General features: G+C 39.0%; 1 protein-coding gene across 6 annotated transcripts in view; it reads left to right on the forward strand.

Annotated features, from left to right (window-relative positions):
* LOC122837871 (glutamate receptor-interacting protein 2-like) overlaps positions 1-16,701 on the forward strand; it is a 35,796-nt gene that overhangs the window by 13,328 nt on the left and 5,767 nt on the right. For 4 of the 6 annotated variants that reach the window (XM_044128170.1, XM_044128172.1, XM_044128174.1 and 1 more), the window contains exons 8-21: positions 2,555-2,702; positions 2,796-2,965; positions 5,168-5,296; positions 5,515-5,676; positions 6,953-7,139; positions 10,605-10,750; positions 10,872-10,952; positions 11,280-11,343; positions 11,653-11,798; positions 13,040-13,184; positions 13,437-13,576; positions 13,989-14,171; positions 14,611-14,770; positions 16,360-16,474. In XM_044128170.1, coding sequence (XP_043984105.1) covers positions 2,555-2,702; positions 2,796-2,965; positions 5,168-5,296; positions 5,515-5,676; positions 6,953-7,139; positions 10,605-10,750; positions 10,872-10,952; positions 11,280-11,343; positions 11,653-11,798; positions 13,040-13,184; positions 13,437-13,576; positions 13,989-14,171; positions 14,611-14,770; positions 16,360-16,474 — 1,976 coding nt within the window. Of the gene's footprint in view, positions 1-2,554; positions 2,703-2,795; positions 2,966-5,167; positions 5,297-5,514; positions 5,677-6,952; positions 7,140-10,604; positions 10,751-10,871; positions 10,953-11,279; positions 11,344-11,652; positions 11,799-13,039; positions 13,185-13,436; positions 13,577-13,988; positions 14,172-14,610; positions 14,771-15,942; positions 16,475-16,701 lie in introns of those variants that run through there. The other 2 variants (XM_044128173.1, XM_044128176.1) reach the window with 2 other exon arrangements.

Consider the following 16,701-nt stretch of genomic DNA (forward strand, 5'->3'; position numbering starts at 1 on the left):
GTTACCCTACCTCAGCCATTTTCTTGGAACTCCAAAAATGCTGAACCACATATGAGCTGAACAAATTAAAGTTGTTGTTATTTGACCATAGCGTAACCTCTGTATAGTCAGAAGACATTTTTTCTCGTCGTCTGCTTCAGTTATATCCTCATATTTGAAGGATTTGTCTTGGACATGGTCTGCAGAGGTTGATGTTATGCAATAGTTTCTGATCTGTCGCAGAGACTTTGATTTCCTCTGACATGTCCAATGCTGAGTGTGTAGCCCTTTTCTGTCAGGTTTCCACAGCGACTTTATCCATAAAAATATTCAGACAGCATCCAGTCTCTATTGTTATTTTAGAAGGTCAGCCCTAGCAGCTCAGATTGGAGCTACCCTGACTTATAGCACACTGCCTTCTATTCTTGTGTTTTTGACTGATTTAGACAAATTGTTACTCCTTCTTTTTAACAATTATTTTATTTGTTCAGTATATTCTGGTTTGAGCACATGGAGAGAAGAATCTTTAAATCATTTGTTTTTGATCTTCCAGAGTCTTGTGTTTTCTCTCATGCTGTCTGCTCTTCAGGTCAACCCATTGTTTTTTTTTTTGTTTTTTTTACAGGATTTAGCTTTGGGGACTTATATTGAGTTGGCAACTTGTTTTTGATTCTGCTGCAAGATTCACAATTTAAGTGTTGTGGTACAGAACAACAACTACTAAGACTTAGTAAAATTACCCCAGGTGGTTCATTATTCAATGCATTTGGAAAGGAACCAGGCCTACAGAATTACAGATCCACCACTCTACTCAATGTGGGATAATTAAATACTTTTCCACATAATTATCCTTTATTTTATAACTAACCGTGGACTGTTTGTTCCCGAAAAGATAAATCTCAGTTTCATCCGTCTAAATCACATGGTTCCAGTTAAAGCCCCAGGTTTGTTTAACAAACTCCTGATGTTTACTTTTCTGACGACAGGACATCACAAATGTAAGCCCCCCAAACAACTGGTTGTCATGTAGCGTGTTTCATGGTTGCTATGGAGACTTTGTGATTCCAACTCTTCACTTTCTGCTGCATTTCTCTAAGTTTGGTGATATACTAATATACTTTTAATGTGAGAATTGCTTCAGAAAAAAATAAAGAAAAGTTTACTATAAAGGTTTTTACTTACTAATTACAGCTATTCTGGACAATACCGTATGCTTAAAATAAAATTTTTAAGCATATCATTTTGCATGTCATTATCATTTTGCAACATGATAAGATATCTTCTGCAAGATGTTTGTGTCTGTATGTGTTTGTAAGTAAGCGTACACAAAAATGGATGAGAAAGCTGTTTCCAGTAAATTTGTGGGAGGAACTAATTATTTCTAAAGCACAGAGTTCTGTTTGAATAACAGAAATTATATGGAGAGTTTATAATTCTCTCCATATAATTTAACGCTTTAAAATCACTACATAATTTTACCTGTAATGTGGCTTTGCAACATCTTAAACTTGTTTCTTTATTTCTATGTGTTCTGGTAAAATTATTACTGTGAAAGTAAGTAAAGATATGTTTAAATCAGTATAACAGTGAAGAGTGACCCCGGTTTAATCGGTTCTCTTAAGCAGCAGAATATGCCACCAAATACTGGAGCTCACAACATGACTAAAGGCCTAATTATAACCTCCATTTGGTCATGGTGACTAATTCTCAAGATCACGCTCTTTGCTCTGGTCTGTGCAAACTAGGACAAGTCACTAAGGATAGTTGGCACATATATTCTCCCTTTGCACAAAATTTACGATTCAGACCTTCTGCTGGCAGATTAATTAAAGCGTGAAATAATTCCCTGCAATCATCTTTACTTTTTGTACCAAGTATAACAGTGATTTACTTGCAATAGATTACTACTTATTATAAAGAAAACATGACATGCCTTTGATTTGTAAGAAGTAGAATAAAAAAAACAGCAGCAGAGAAATTTTGTTGAAAAGTATTTTCTCATGTATATGACCCCTCAGCAACTCCAGAGTAAAGAAGTGGCCCAATGTTTTATAGCTTGGATGAAAGCCGAACTGCTCCACCTGAATCCAAGCTTCGACAAACCTTCAGAACTGGCTTTCCAATAGGCTGTAGAATGATTCTTCATGAAGGTTAAAAGTGGGATCCCACATTCTCTGGTTCACTTTATCACAGTCTTTTTAAAACACAAAAACAAAAAACAAAACACATCTTAAATTCATCCTAATGTTTTATTCTGATATAATGTTTTTTCATTTACTGACAAAGCTGTTAAAATTGAATACATTTGACCCCTAGTTTCCTAGTAATATTTTCACTAAATATTACTCAGATAACTTATGTTCAGGCCGGGATTGTTGGGGGCCTTAATAACCCATAACTGCAATCCACCCAAGCTCTGAACTGTGATGAAAACACAAGCATTGTTTTCATCACAGTTCAGATTGTAAACCATTTTCCTTTTTTCGCTGAATCTGAATCAACTTTTTCTCTTTTTTGCTGATTTCGATTCAGTAGATCTGTGTAATGTTCTGCATGCTTGTGTTGTCTGTTCCAGAGGCAGTGCAGCAGGCCTCGGGCCCTCTGCTGGTGGAAATAGTGAAAGGTCCTTCTGCCAGCCTGGGGATCAGCCTCACAACCACAACATACAGAAACAAGCAAGTCATCGTTATCGACAAGATAAAGCCAGCAAGTGTGGCGGAAAGGTGAAGCAAATCTTCTGCATGTTCCCTCAGTGCGAAGTGTCTCTTGACAAAGCAGACATCCAAATGCAGCCTCTGTCTTTGTCTGACTCTCAGATGTGGAGCCCTTCATGTGGGAGACATCCTGCTGTCCATAGATGGGACAAACACTGAGCACTGCTCCTTGATGGAGGCAACGCAGCTGCTGGCCAGCACCTCAGAGAATCTCAAACTGGAGATTCTTCCAGCCAGTCAGAGCAGACTTCCCATCAGGCCACAAGACACGGGTATACCCTGCGGGTCACAGAAACCCTTGTTTTTTAGGGGTTTTTTTAAAGAAAAAAAAAGAAAAAAGATCCGATGTAAGCAAGAGCCTGCAGCTTCTGGTGTTTTACCTCTATTTTTACTGGTGGTATAAATAAATAATTTATCTGGAGTGTAAAATGTCAAAACAATCTGTAAAGAGTATGGCTACCCCGAGGTGAAACTCACATAAGCAAAATCGTGGCTGCATTCCAGCTACTTTTACAACTTTTCCTTTTTACTGTGGTCAGGTTTTTCATTCTTGTAGAAAAGCATATTTTAAAATTACCTATCCTCTTTGGAAAGCAATGAAATAACCAAACATGTTTCATGCTTTCAATGGTTTTACGTCTTCTGGCTCTAAAGTATAAAGATTTAAGAAAGACAAAAGATGGTTTTGTAAAATCTGTCCTATTTTTAAGTGGTTTATAATTAATTTTATTTTGGTTTTGTCATGTGCAAGTTTTCCCCAAAACCCTTGTCTCACCATGTCTATAGGTACCACCCTGTTCTTTGCAGCGTAACATGCAGCACTAAAGGATTTAGCTGTCTTTTTTCAGGCTTTCTGAATCATCTTGACTGGGTGTTTTTTCTTTGGCATGCGTATGCCGTCACAAACATAAACATGAATTTCCCTACTGTAGTTCTATTCTATTCTCACACATAAGGAAAAGTACTTCATTCTCACTTTTAGGAATGGTGGAGGGTGTGTGGTGCTTTGGGCTTCTGTGTCAAATGACAGATTAAAAATTTCTATGATAATATATTTATATATTTATGTTTTACACATTTGTACTAGAGGGCCCAGTAAATGAGAGAAACATCCCATTCCTTATTGCACGCAGATTAAAAAGATCTCTTAACATCACTTGGACCATGTGGGATGATAATGTCAGTTTGAACTTGTTTAGGTGGATGTAACACTGTAGATATTACATCAGATAAATGATTCACGTGCTTCTGTTGATAACCAGTATTGTAACAATCTAGGCATGTTTTCTCATGATCGATTTCAGCAACTCATCGTTTAGTAAATGCGCTTTTGAGATGAAACAATTTTCACAGCTCCTTTTCTCTGGGAGGAGGAATGATTATAAAATGCAATTTGTTTAATCTTCTCAGAGGATTTAATGAGGCTGACTGAAAGATTAGAAGACATATCTTTCCACCCACTAAGACTGAAAGCAAAATATCTTGAAAAGAGTGCCCTAGGTGAGCTTAATTTAAGCTGGCAGAGTCAGGGCTTTTCAGGCTGATTTGAGCTATGTAGATCTTGGTTTCTTGAAAAGGCCCAGAGGTTCTGCTGCATGTAGTCTGAATACGTATGATTGGATTTAACCAGGGTCCTCGAGTATTGCATGCATGTCAGGCGCCAGTCAGCAATCTCTCAATAAAATACTTCATCCACGCAAGCAAGCTGTCAGAGATTAGACTTTTCCAAACGAGGCGGCAAGGATGAATGTCACATTTGTAACTGAATGACTGATAACAGCTGCCTGAATCTGGAAGGAGGCGGTAATAATTGAGGTGAGTGTCAGACAGTTGGTCAGCTGTTTTTCCTTTGATCGCTTCATGAATGCAGCCTGACTAAATGCTAAGGTTTTCACTTGTAAGATGAAAACATTTAACATGAACCAGACTCTAGAAATGTGAATTTAATCTGCATTGAGGGAGTAAAGACTGACATAAAGCAGCGCCAATCAGACGCAGAGACACAAACTCTGCAGTAATACCAATCAGGCCTTCAGCTGTACTTAATCAAGGACGAGTTACATGCCTCCAAGCAGTCAGTCAGCAGGACTTTATGACTGTGTTCACCAGTCTTACTCCCTTTGTTAGAATGAAATGATCGAAATGATCGAAATGATCTTCAGTTTGAAATCGGCTCTGTGGAGCCTGGCCAGTAGAAGTAAGATTTGTTTAAAAATATTTCTATAATTTGCCAAAAAAAGCCCAACCCAAAACTGTCTGATTGATCTGCAAATACATTAAACTCCAGGATTCAATCAAAGGTGTTGGGTAAAACACATTAAGTATCCATTACTTGCTGCTGATGTGTCCTCCAGGCGGAGATTTAAATTTAGACACGAAAAGCAAATTGTGGCGGTTTCCAGTGGACTTGATTTTTAACATTAGTCATCTTATTTTAATAATGCATGTGTTTATTTTTGTTCTTGTTGCTGCAGTTAAAGTACAGAAAAGCAACCATCATCACTGGGACCAAAGCAGCAACTACTGCCATCCCCCACACGTCGGCCACAGCAAGACATGGAGCAGCCCGAGCCACCCACACAACCAGCAGGACCACTGCAAATGTAAGTTATCACTTGTGACAGCTCTGCTGCTGGCAGGGCCGTTTTTCTGGCTCTTTAACAGCCCAATTATTAAAACATCTCTCCATGACTACCCAAATAACAGTCACACCCTTTTTCACTTTTTTGCTCCATTCTACTGGTGTGATGATTATTTTTTTTTTTGTATTATTTTCTTCTTATTGCTGTATCAGCCCTTGTGTTGCTCTGTTTTGTTTTAGCAGCTGTGAGTGCTGGCTTCTCCCCTTCATCCACAGCCACCTCCGGCTTCAGCAGCCAAGGTAGCAACACTCTGCCCTGCCCCATTGCCCCCGTTGCCCCCACTAGCCCCCGCAGCGCCACTGGGAGGAGAAGGAACAGGAAGAAGGACAACAAGAGCTCATGTATGATAAATTATCTCCTTTTGTGACTGAGACTGCTAATTATTTTAAAGCAAACTTAAAACTTGTGTTTTCGTGCTTTCAACCTGATGAAATGTAGTGATTTGAAAAAAACATCCCCCTACTTGCCTCCTTAACAGATTTCTTTCTTTTTTTGTTTTTTTTTTATATTGGACAAAGGTAACCAAATACAATTAAGATTTAATGTATCCAAACTAAACCAACCTGGTCTAAATCTATCAACTGGTTGTCCCATCCTCAGCAGCAGTAATGGCCAATAATTGTTTTTCTATCACTGTGAAGGGATTTTTTCCCCAGTCTTTTTCAGAGAATTGTTGGTTCATCCACATCAAAAATAAACTAGGCCCCTCCAAAACTGTTTTTCAACACATTTTTTTTTTCTTAGGCCTTCCATTGGTGAACTTGAACTTTAGATCATCTTCCTGCAAAACAAATCAAATGCAGCTGAAGTTAGGATTAAAAACTGATGGCCAGATATTCTCCTTTAGAATTTTCTGGTCAAGTTCAGGATTCTTGAGTCCATCAGTTATGGAAAGCTGTCCTGACCCTGAATTAGCAAAGCAGTCTCTGACTGCCAGCGCAAAACCATAATGTTTTACTGTCTGCATATTCTTGTTTCCAAAATTCTGTGTTAGTTCTGTGTCTGTGTTCAAACCCTTCAAAAAGTTCCACTTTTGTGGAGCAGAATGTTTTTTCCAAAGGTCTTGGAGATCTTCTGGCAAGTAATAATGAAAGGCTCTTTGTGATCTGTTTGGGTCAATGATAGTTGCTCTTTTTCATGGATGAAATTTTCCCCTCTCTTTCTCTCATCTTTTTTTGAAGCACTTTGTGTTCTGTGTATTAAACATTCTCAATGCATAATGATTGACTTGCATGTTTAAATCCAGGCCTGCAATTACAGCACACACTCCCCTGTCAGTTTAGTAGACCATTTGCTAAAAGTGATGTAGTTTCATTAAATAGTCCTGCATGGAGTGAAATTCTAGTCTGCTGTCGGGTCTTATTAGTATATTTAGCCATTCAGAGCCTTGAAGTGCTTACACCGAGGTGTGAAAATGGATTTATCTGCATAACCTGAGCCTCGACTTGAATAGACTCAACTGATTGTTGACGTAAGCGTGACTGTGACTCATTCACTTCCTATTCCCATGCCACTGAACCAGTGGGTGGTTGTCTGTTCTCCTCACCCATCTCTCTGCCGCATTTCCAGTGGTAGCTCTGTGTGACGTGTTCTCTCTCTTTCTCCCCTCTTCCTCAGTGTCCCTGTCCTCCAGCTCTGTTGGTCCCGGGGGGCAGATTTTCCATGTGGAAACGAGTGACGTCCTCCTGAGGGGGGACCCACTAACTGGTTTTGGGATCCAGCTGCAGGGCGGCGTGTTTGCCACAGAAACGCTGTCTGCACCCCCGGTCATCCGCTTTATAGAGCCCGACAGCCCCTCTGAGAGGTAACCCAATCAGACACCTAACCAGAAATCAGGCGGCAAACACGGTCACCTTTATCTGAAGGGCCTCAGTTCTAATAAGGGAAGAAATTCACTCACTATGTAACCGACAGACGTTCAGCTGCGGGCGTTTAATTAGGACGTTGGATGTCCTGTATCTAGAGTGATCTGTCATTTTAAATGCAACAAATTGAATGCCTGCCTGAGATTGTACATTAGTGGATGATCACTACTGGTTGAATGCAGCTCAAAGGAAATCTCTCTAAGTGGAGTGATGGAGTTGTCCCAAACACAAGTATGTTCATAAATGCAACAAATGTTAAATAATTCAGTGACTATTGCCAACAACATGTAAAGTTTTGATGTACAGTTCCCTGGGGAAGTATTCATTCAACTTGTTCACATTTTGTCAGTTTGAAATCACAAGCTTACATGCATTTTACAGATGTTTTATTTATTAAACCAACACCAAGCTTATGCAGTGGAAAGGTCAAAATTGATCACTGGTTTTCAATGTGCTTGACAAATCTATTAAGTTTTTCCAAGCTTTTCCAAAAAAGTGCTTGGAAAAAATTGAAGAGGTATGATTACCTATGAAAGGTACTTCATGCAAATAATTTAGTCTCAGCCTTAAATATCACCTTTCATGATGCACAACTCTGATTTGGCTTGCCTGGAATAAAACACTTAAACTCACGGAAAGTGGTGAGAATGTTGTTGATTATAAATGCAGCTCAAGGGAAAGTTGGGTTATTCACAGCCAGTTGTAGTCAGCAATAATACTACAATTGGAAATGTTCTTGTGACGCAAAATAAAATTGTAATTCGAGTCATTAGCTTGATAAACGCGTCACTCTTATTCTGTGGTTCCTTTTATCAGAGGTTTTATATGCAGTGATATGAGAAAACTGGTAGAACAAGAAAGGTGTAATTGAGGAAATAAAATCAGATTCTATTAACAAAAAAAACATGATGTTTCTTGTTTTAACTAAAATGTGATTTACATGACATACATTTCTTTTTATTCATTTATTTTTGTCAAGTTACTAGAAGCAAAAAGACATAGTTTCTGGATTCATTGTGTTTTCTCAAGGCTTTTGTGGCATTTGTAAGCACTAAGTGTCTCCTGCTGTTAGACTGAAGCCCAGAGCAAGCTTTAAGTTTTCCAAATCAAGCAGAGAAGTATTGTATGTGACTGAACAAACACGCTGTCTTCATGCCTGTATGTCACAGCCCGCCTCAAGTGTTTCAGAGCTCCTCTGAGGACATCTGCATTTAAAGATGTTTAAAGGAAAACGTGCCTGTATCAAATGCATATTCAAATTGACCTACAGAAAGCAAAATCATTAAGCTTGTCTGAGTATTGAATAATGCAGTAATCTAATTACCTTTGCTTAGATTTGAAATTCCAATGTTTATGCTTTTGTCTTTTCTTGGAGGGAGCATTGGTCACAGTGACAATGTAAACACAAACTGAATACATTTATTGGTATGAGTTGAAAAACTATAGTTAAAGATAATATTTTTGTTCTGGGTTTAGTGGTGGCCATTGAAGAAGTTTCATTTTGTGCCTCAATATTTTCTACATGGCTTTAGTGAAATGTTTTGGATCACTCTCATCAACCCAATAGTGACGCGTGTTCACTTTTCTAATACAAGCGAACATATTGTTAAACAGTTTTTAAGAGATTATTATTTAATTCATTATTGTCTATTTTAAATTGAAAAGAAAACCCCCATAAAACATGAAGTTTAGAAATGCTTGTTGCGTTTATTTTTAAATGGATGATGTAGGGTAAAAATAATTGCGTTGTCAGCGATTTAAATATATATATTTTTTTAACATGTGTGATCCCAGAAATCTAATACATTTCAAATGTCCTGATCACCAAAAAGGAGGAGGGGTCACATAGTAAATCTGAAAGGACAACAGATGGCTGAAGGCATGGAAACATCTGCTATGTTTAAATTTTCCAGCTATGCTGCCAGCAGCTTCGCACTGTGAACACTGTTGGTCAGTGGTACTTGTTAATGTCAGGAAGTGTGGTCATGCAGGTTGACTCCCCTCGTCTTCACCGAGTTCTGTTTAAGGCTGGAGAAATGGTTCACTGAATAAATCAGTGATGCATTAAACACAAAAGGGGTTTTGATGTCTCGTCTTCATTGGTCGAAGGCAGAATGAGGCGTATTAATTCAGGAAGTGGTACATGGTGCTGTGTAGTTAGCACACATCTTAAATGAGGCCAGTTTATAGAGTCTGTCCTACAAGACTAATGATGTGTGTGTCGGCAGCGCGGGGCCGTGTCCCCCGGGTCCTGTAACATGATTAGTCCAGAAGCAGTTTGACATGAGTGACTAAAGTACAGCAGCCCACTGTGATTTTAGTGCCTCAGCCTCCAATGCAAGGTCAACGAGCTTCAGTTTTCAGTGAATTAATTTCAGTTGACAGCATTTAATGTTTCCTGCACAGTTTGGGGTCTCTTTAATGGTGTCATCTTGTTTATGCGTCCTACCTCCTCCAGACATCAGTGCTTCCTTGGTGAGATCACTTTGAAGCTGATTTAAAGATACCAGAAAGGTGTTCACGCCAACTCTGTGGGACTCCATTTGACTTCATACATGCTGCTTTTAGTAACTGCTCTGATGTGCAGAGTTGGAGCTGCAAGATCTAGTCTGCAATAAGTTGATCCTCACCACAGTTTTGTTTCTGCTGCTACTGCTGGTAAAATTCTTATCCTGTTGCTTTGATCATGATGTTTATGTCAGTAGAGCTGAAGAAGAGAAAAGTAGGACTCCACTACAGAGCTCTAAAAGGAGCAAACGAAACCCTAGCAGTTTTTAAAAATTCACTCCCTTTTGATTAACAATCTGATCGGAAAAACTCAGAATAGTGAGTCTTTTTGTCAACAGCAGAACACCAGAAGCACACGCTGCCATGTAGTTACTCTTGCTGCCACAAGAGGAAGACAAAATCTAGGTAGGAGACACATACAATATATAACTAACATGTTTAATTTGACTAGATGGTGTGGACCTCAAGCCACTATGAAGTATAATTTATGCATTTCATCTTTTTATGAATTGAAAATGATCTCTGCTTATTTACAAATATACCAGTTTTTGATTTGTATAACTGCACATTTTACAGACATCTTCCTGTCTGTATTTCCGTTGTTTATTTGTAATTTTTTATTTTCTCATTCATCCTCATTGCTCCTCAAAATTTACTATGTATTTTGTTGTTTACTCGACTTACATTTATATTGTTTTATTTGAATGTTTTTGTGTTTCATCTATTTTTTATTGGACTTTCTCTTTATATTTTAATTTATGTTTTATTTCTACATATGCTTTTTTTTCTGCTTTGTCTTCAACATATTTTTTTTTCCTTTCTTGTACAACCTTCATTTGATTTAATAGATACATACATTTCATTTGTATGTTTTTCTTTTTTTTTTTTGTACATAGGTGTGGACTGTTGCAAGTTGGAGACAGAGTGTTGTCCATCAATGGGATCCCGACTGAAGATGGCACTCTGGAAGAAGCTCATCAGCTGCTCAGAGATTCTGCTCTGGCAAACAAAGTTACAGTGGAGGTTGAGTTTGATGTTGCAGGTATAACCTACTAAAAAATGTTCACGATAAGACGTAAAGTCTGGTTAAGCTTCACCTTTGTTTTTTTTTGTTGTTGTTTTTTTTCTTGTTTGTTTGTTTTCTTTGTTTGAATCCAAATTAGAGTCTGTTGTTCCAAGCAGTGGCACTTTCCACGTCAAACTACCGAAGCGTAGAGGAGTGGAGCTAGGCATCACCATCAGCGGTAAGTCTGAGGGACTGTCAGCAGGGGGCAGTGTTGCTCAATCACACTACATCACTTTCAAGTCGTGGAGTCTGAGTTCCCTGATCCATAAAACCGAGACTTGTTAAAACATGGAGGCACATAGCTCATTACCTCTGAATAATACTGGTCTGTACCAGTGTCCTTCATTAGCTTTTCTGCTTCAACTACCTCTGGGAACAAAAAAACACTAAAGGGAAAGCCAAGGTGCCACAGAAAGAAATTACAAAATGATTGATTTTTCAGAATCTTCTCTGTTCTTTTATGCTGCTACATATAATAAAACATTTTTTTCCCCATTTTTACCAGCAAGTAAGAAACCTGGCAAACCCCTCATCATCTCAGACATCAAGAAAGGAAGCATAGCACACAGGTGGGTTCCATCATGCATATATTTACATTTCCCACAGTTGGATACTGCTGGTCACATCAGAGACGATGTTCCTCAAGGTTTACACTGACTTGCTCATGGACCAGATAGATATGTCTGCTGTGTAGCAGAGGCCTAATAGGATTGAGCCATCATAACTAGATCAGTAGGGCAGCTACATTTCAGGCGGGGTCGGGGTCGATTAGGTTTAGGGTGAGGTTACGGTCACCCCCACAGATCCCACTGAGGCTAAGAGGATTCTGCAGATGCTGCGTCTGGTCCAGGTTAATGGTTGTGATCATCTTGCTCTAGAACAGGCACTCTGGAGCCCGGGGACCGGTTGCTGGCCATCGACTCTGTACGCCTGGAGAACTGCACCATGGAGGACGCCATGCATGTCCTGCACCAGGCCGAAGATATGGTCAAACTGCGGATCCAGAAGGACGAGGACAACATTGGTACAGGGATCCCCCTCATAAAATATTAATGTTCAAAGTAAACAAAAAGAGCATTCCTCCAGTTCATGATACAAGATCTATGGCTGTGCAAAATGTCTTGACTTCATATTTCTACACACAGCAGAGAGCAACGTGTTGCCTTTAAAAAGCCCTATTTGGACTAAATGTATAATGTAACAATAGTTTAAAATCAATCACTTGGTTGATACTACATACCAACGCAACGTAGTGTGTAATTGTGAAGTGTATGAATGATCTGCATTTGCATTCAGCTTCCTTTAATGTGATGCCTAAAACTCATTGCAACAAACCAACCTCAGAAATAACTTAATTGGAAAATATACCAGCTATGTGAAATTAAACTTTAGTATAACACAATTGTTTTATGAGGGACTTTGTCAGAGTGCAAAGCCCAAGGAACAGAAGCAGACAGGTCAGGGATAAAGACAGAAAATCATTGGCTTTTACAGTATCCTGTTTAAACACAGAGCATTGTTTAAACCAACCCCAAAAAATAGGAGTTGGTACAACTGCAAATTTACAGACATGGTCATTATCAGGTGACAGGACCATGGTCATTTTGGAGGAGATGCACTGCTCAGTTGGGTAGAATCTGTCAATAGGATAACTGTTAGTTTTGTCGTCCACAATTCAGACTTTGATGGAAGAAAATTGTAGTTGAAAAGAAGACTCGTTTTCTGGCCTTCATGCAAAACCCCGTGTTCAGAAACCAAAATTCATCATCCAGAAAACATCATCCCCTTGTTGACATGAGGTGATGACAGCATCATGCTGTGGGCTGCCTTCTTCAGTAGATGAAAGATTTTCAAAGCTTGTGTGAAAATGTTGGCAAAGGTGGATTGATTGTATAATAAACGTTAAGCCTTGTGTCTTTCCCCTATAAAAATCAGCTGTGATCTACTTTGTGCTGCTCTCATATAAAATCCCAACTAACGACACAATTTGGCTAAATGTGAAACCGCTCAGGCGGAATGAATGCTTAAGCAAAGTACCTTATAATCAAGGTGTCAAGCATTTCTCAGCTTCCACTTTTTGGTCCTGGCACACAACTATTTGGTGTAAAGGATGATAACCAGGCTGCAAAGGTTTACAAGCCTTGTTTGATTCCTAAGCCAGCAATCAAGCTCTAACTGAGGGGCGTCTGTGTTTTATTACACATCTTAAAGGAATTTATTACACCTTTTATGCGCCTGAGGGTATTTGTGTGCTTTTTGCTGTAGATGAGCTGGAGATGTCAGGCTCCATAATCTACACAGTTGAGCTGAAGAGGTTTAACGGACCCCTGGGCATCACGATATCTGGCACAGAGGAACCTTTCGACCCCATCGTCATTTCTGGCCTTACCAAGAAAGGTCTGGCAGAAAGGTGAGCAAAGAGCAGGTTTAAGACCATGTGATGCTTGTTTGCTGTTACTGATGGATTTTTTTTTCTTGTTCTTTTAGATAACAAATGAGATGTTTGAACAATAGCTGGCTGGTTTCTTTCAGCAACAAGAAGCCTCTTTGTTTCTATCTGTGTCCAATTGCTGGCAGTCTGACAGGATTCTCCAACCAGCTCTGTTGTTGCTGTCTGGTATAATCTGGTAACTCTTTCTCCTCTGCCTTCCTGTCCCTGCAGAACCGGGGCCATCCACATAGGAGACCGAGTTCTGGCCATCAATGGGGTCAGCCTTAAAGGGAAGCCTCTGAGCGAGGCCATCCATCTACTGCAGATGGCTGGGGAGTCCGTCACCCTCAAAATCAAAAAACAAGCTGACCGTATATATCTCCTTTTTGAATTATTTGCTTTCCTATTGATCTACATGGAAACTGTTCAACTTTCAAATGACTAAATTGAAAAGTAATTTAAAAGGATTTAAAACAAAAAATAGCTTGCTTTGTGGAAAATTAAGACATATCTTGGCATACAAATTCTTTTGATTCTGTGTTTATGGAGGCCTGTTTGACATTTCTTATATTTCTGCTTGCATGTCTCTATTTTTCAAAAATCTATTTCTAAAGTTAACTCAGGTTGTCAAAAATGACCCAACACTCCAAGATGTTGGCAAACAAACATGAATGGAAACAAAAGCAAACAAAACTAAAACTTAACTTAAAATTAGGAAGTTCAAAAGAATTATAAAGAAGAAAATTATCTTTCCTAAGTACTTGCTCTGCTTTTTACTCCCAGAGTCTGAGTGTCGGCGGTTGGCAGACAGAGAAGGCGGCTTTCTAAGCGATCCAGAGGATGAACTAACAGATTCCCAAAAAACCAGCAAACTCTCAGAGGTCTACTCAGCCAATGTTCCCAGCATAGACTCAGCCATGAGCTCCTGGGACAGTGCGGCGTTTGATGCAGGCTACATTAGCCAAGGTGGGTGCTTGAGCACAGGACAGTGAAAAAATATTCACCCCAATATTAAATTCTTCTGCTTTTATTATTCTAGGCCACACACACACACACACACACACATATTTCAAGTCATCAAAGGAATTTTAATGTCAAAAATAATCTGAGTTAAAAACAAAAAGCAGCAGTTTTCAAAGACGGCCTCAGTAATTTATTATTGCGTCATAAACTGTGATTATTTTTCTTTATGTTAGACATTCATTTCATCAGGCACAACCAGGCCTGATCACCTCTAGACATGCAGAATCAGAAAATTACTTAAACAGAACCTGTCTGGCAACATGAAGCAGACTAAAAGATTTTGTGTTTGTAGGATATTAACATTTGTTTGATCTGCACAAAAGAGCAAAAATGTAAAATATCTGTAAAGAAAAGGGGGGGAAAAAATATATTTTTCTTTCAGGGCTATATCTGCATAAAACGTCTGATTTACTCCTAAATCCACTTGACTGGAGGCGCCCGAAGCACAGAAGCCACACACCCTCCAGCTCTGGAGCTTTGGGACTGCAAGCAGGGCTGTACGATGGAGGATTCACTGAGGATGAGTGGGACAAGATACCTGGGTGAGTCCCGAGGGCTGAGGTTATGTTTCCTAGCAACTGAGAAGAAATATCTTGTTCAACAACAATGGTCCAATTATTTGTATTTATTCATATGCTGTTTCTAAAAGCGTTTCAGGTTTGTTCTTGTTGATGTTGTGACTGCAAACCATGAATCAATATTTGTAAACCAAAAAATGCACCAAATGCTGTTTCACAGTTTGAAAAATGTGGACATTGGCAATGGGTTGTATGATATTTAAGCTACAATAGTATGTTGGCTTCATCTGCAGTAAGTGAGAACAAGTTTATACCTTTAGGTTAGAGTTATCGCAATATCATAAGGTGCACTGATATTGCTGTGTTGAATCAAATCGAATATTTATGCTACATGTTACACTGGCAGTATGTAGAATATTTAAAGTTCCCTCATTGTCAACATCTGTGCCAACGTATCTTTAGGTGGTGATTTTCATGTTTTGTTTTGTTTTTTTATATTATTTTCTTTATATATATATTTTCCTTTGTCTAAAAGATACAGTTCTGGTCAGATCAGAAAAACCTAGAAACTTAATGCTAAGTTTTCAGTTCTTCCAAAAATAAACACGCACTATTTCATCTATTTGCAAAGATGCTCACTACTACAACCATTTAAAAACTGTTTCAAATTTGTCTTTGTGCAACTGAACTCTTTAAGCTCTCTTTCATATTTTAATAGTCTACAGGTTTTGAATGAACTTTGGTTCAGTTGGTAAAGTAGTGGTACTTCCTCTTGTCTCATTTATCTTCCTTTATTGAGGTAGCGCGTTTGAGTCCAAGTTGTCTACTTATTTGCATATTAGTGCATCTTCTGTCACTCAAGACTTGAGTGGCGAGTGAAATTTTCTCAAATGATTTCAAAGGGTTTGAAATGAGCCAAAGTAAACAGCTAGTTGCACAAATTAAATTTGATATAAAAAAAAAACCAAGTTTTTAAATGGTTGTAATAGTGAACATTAACTGACATGCACTTTAAATCTGACTTTAAATTGCTGGTAGCTTTGATGTGGAACAGAGAACAGTAACTCTGATCAGAGCTGTATTCTTTGTCTAAACATGTTGTTTTCATTGAGAAAGCTCTCTGCACCTGTTTTATCATGTTGTGTGCATACACGTTGTGTGCTTTTCCAATCTGTCCTTTTTTTCTTCTTTCTCAGGTATTCTATCTCTGATCTGCTTTATTAACTGTTCGCAAGCTCTCTGGTGTCACAATCAGATGCCCTGTCATCCCTTATCCACACAAAATGCAAAACATTTTCCTCTGAAAGCAACTAAAAGACTTAAGGATACATCTGCCTCATGTCTCCTCAAGCTTGACCCTTATGAACTTGTTACGTTTCTTTCCTGCTTTTTTTTTTTTCTAAATCTAGTCGGACTCCTTTCAGTCCCTTCTTGAGCCAGTTTACAGTAAAAAAAAAAAAAAAGAATGAAACTTTTTGTTTTTCTTTTAATGTTTGGGGCTCTCCAGTGCAGCAGCCAAAAGAAACTGCATTTCCCATGCTGCTTTTCTATGCAGCAGTCCCCTCCAGACTTTGCAGGGCTGCTCTTATGTTATGGTTCCTGCACTGTCATAGATTCGTCAGCCCCCCTCGCTGCCATGGCACGTTGAACAAGGACGACAGCTTCTGGTCCCAGGCTCTACAGGACCTCGAGACCTGTGGCCAGTCTGGGATTCTCAGGGAACTAGAAGTAGGTGGCCTCCATCTGCTTTGTCCTTCTGATTCCTTGGGCTTATCACAGCTTTAATGAACATGCCTGATGAAGCATTATGATAACCATCAGTGAGTAATCGCTTATTAAATCTGACAAGACAAGCCGGGCACCTGCTGCCAGATTGACCAAGGAAGGGTTTTGCACAACGCCTCGGCTCCTAATTTGCATACTAGGCTGCATTAGAAAACATATGCATGCTTCAT

This window comes from Gambusia affinis, linkage group LG01 (genome assembly GCF_019740435.1).
Source record: "Gambusia affinis linkage group LG01, SWU_Gaff_1.0, whole genome shotgun sequence".
Classification (NCBI taxonomy): Eukaryota; Metazoa; Chordata; class Actinopteri; order Cyprinodontiformes; family Poeciliidae; genus Gambusia; species Gambusia affinis.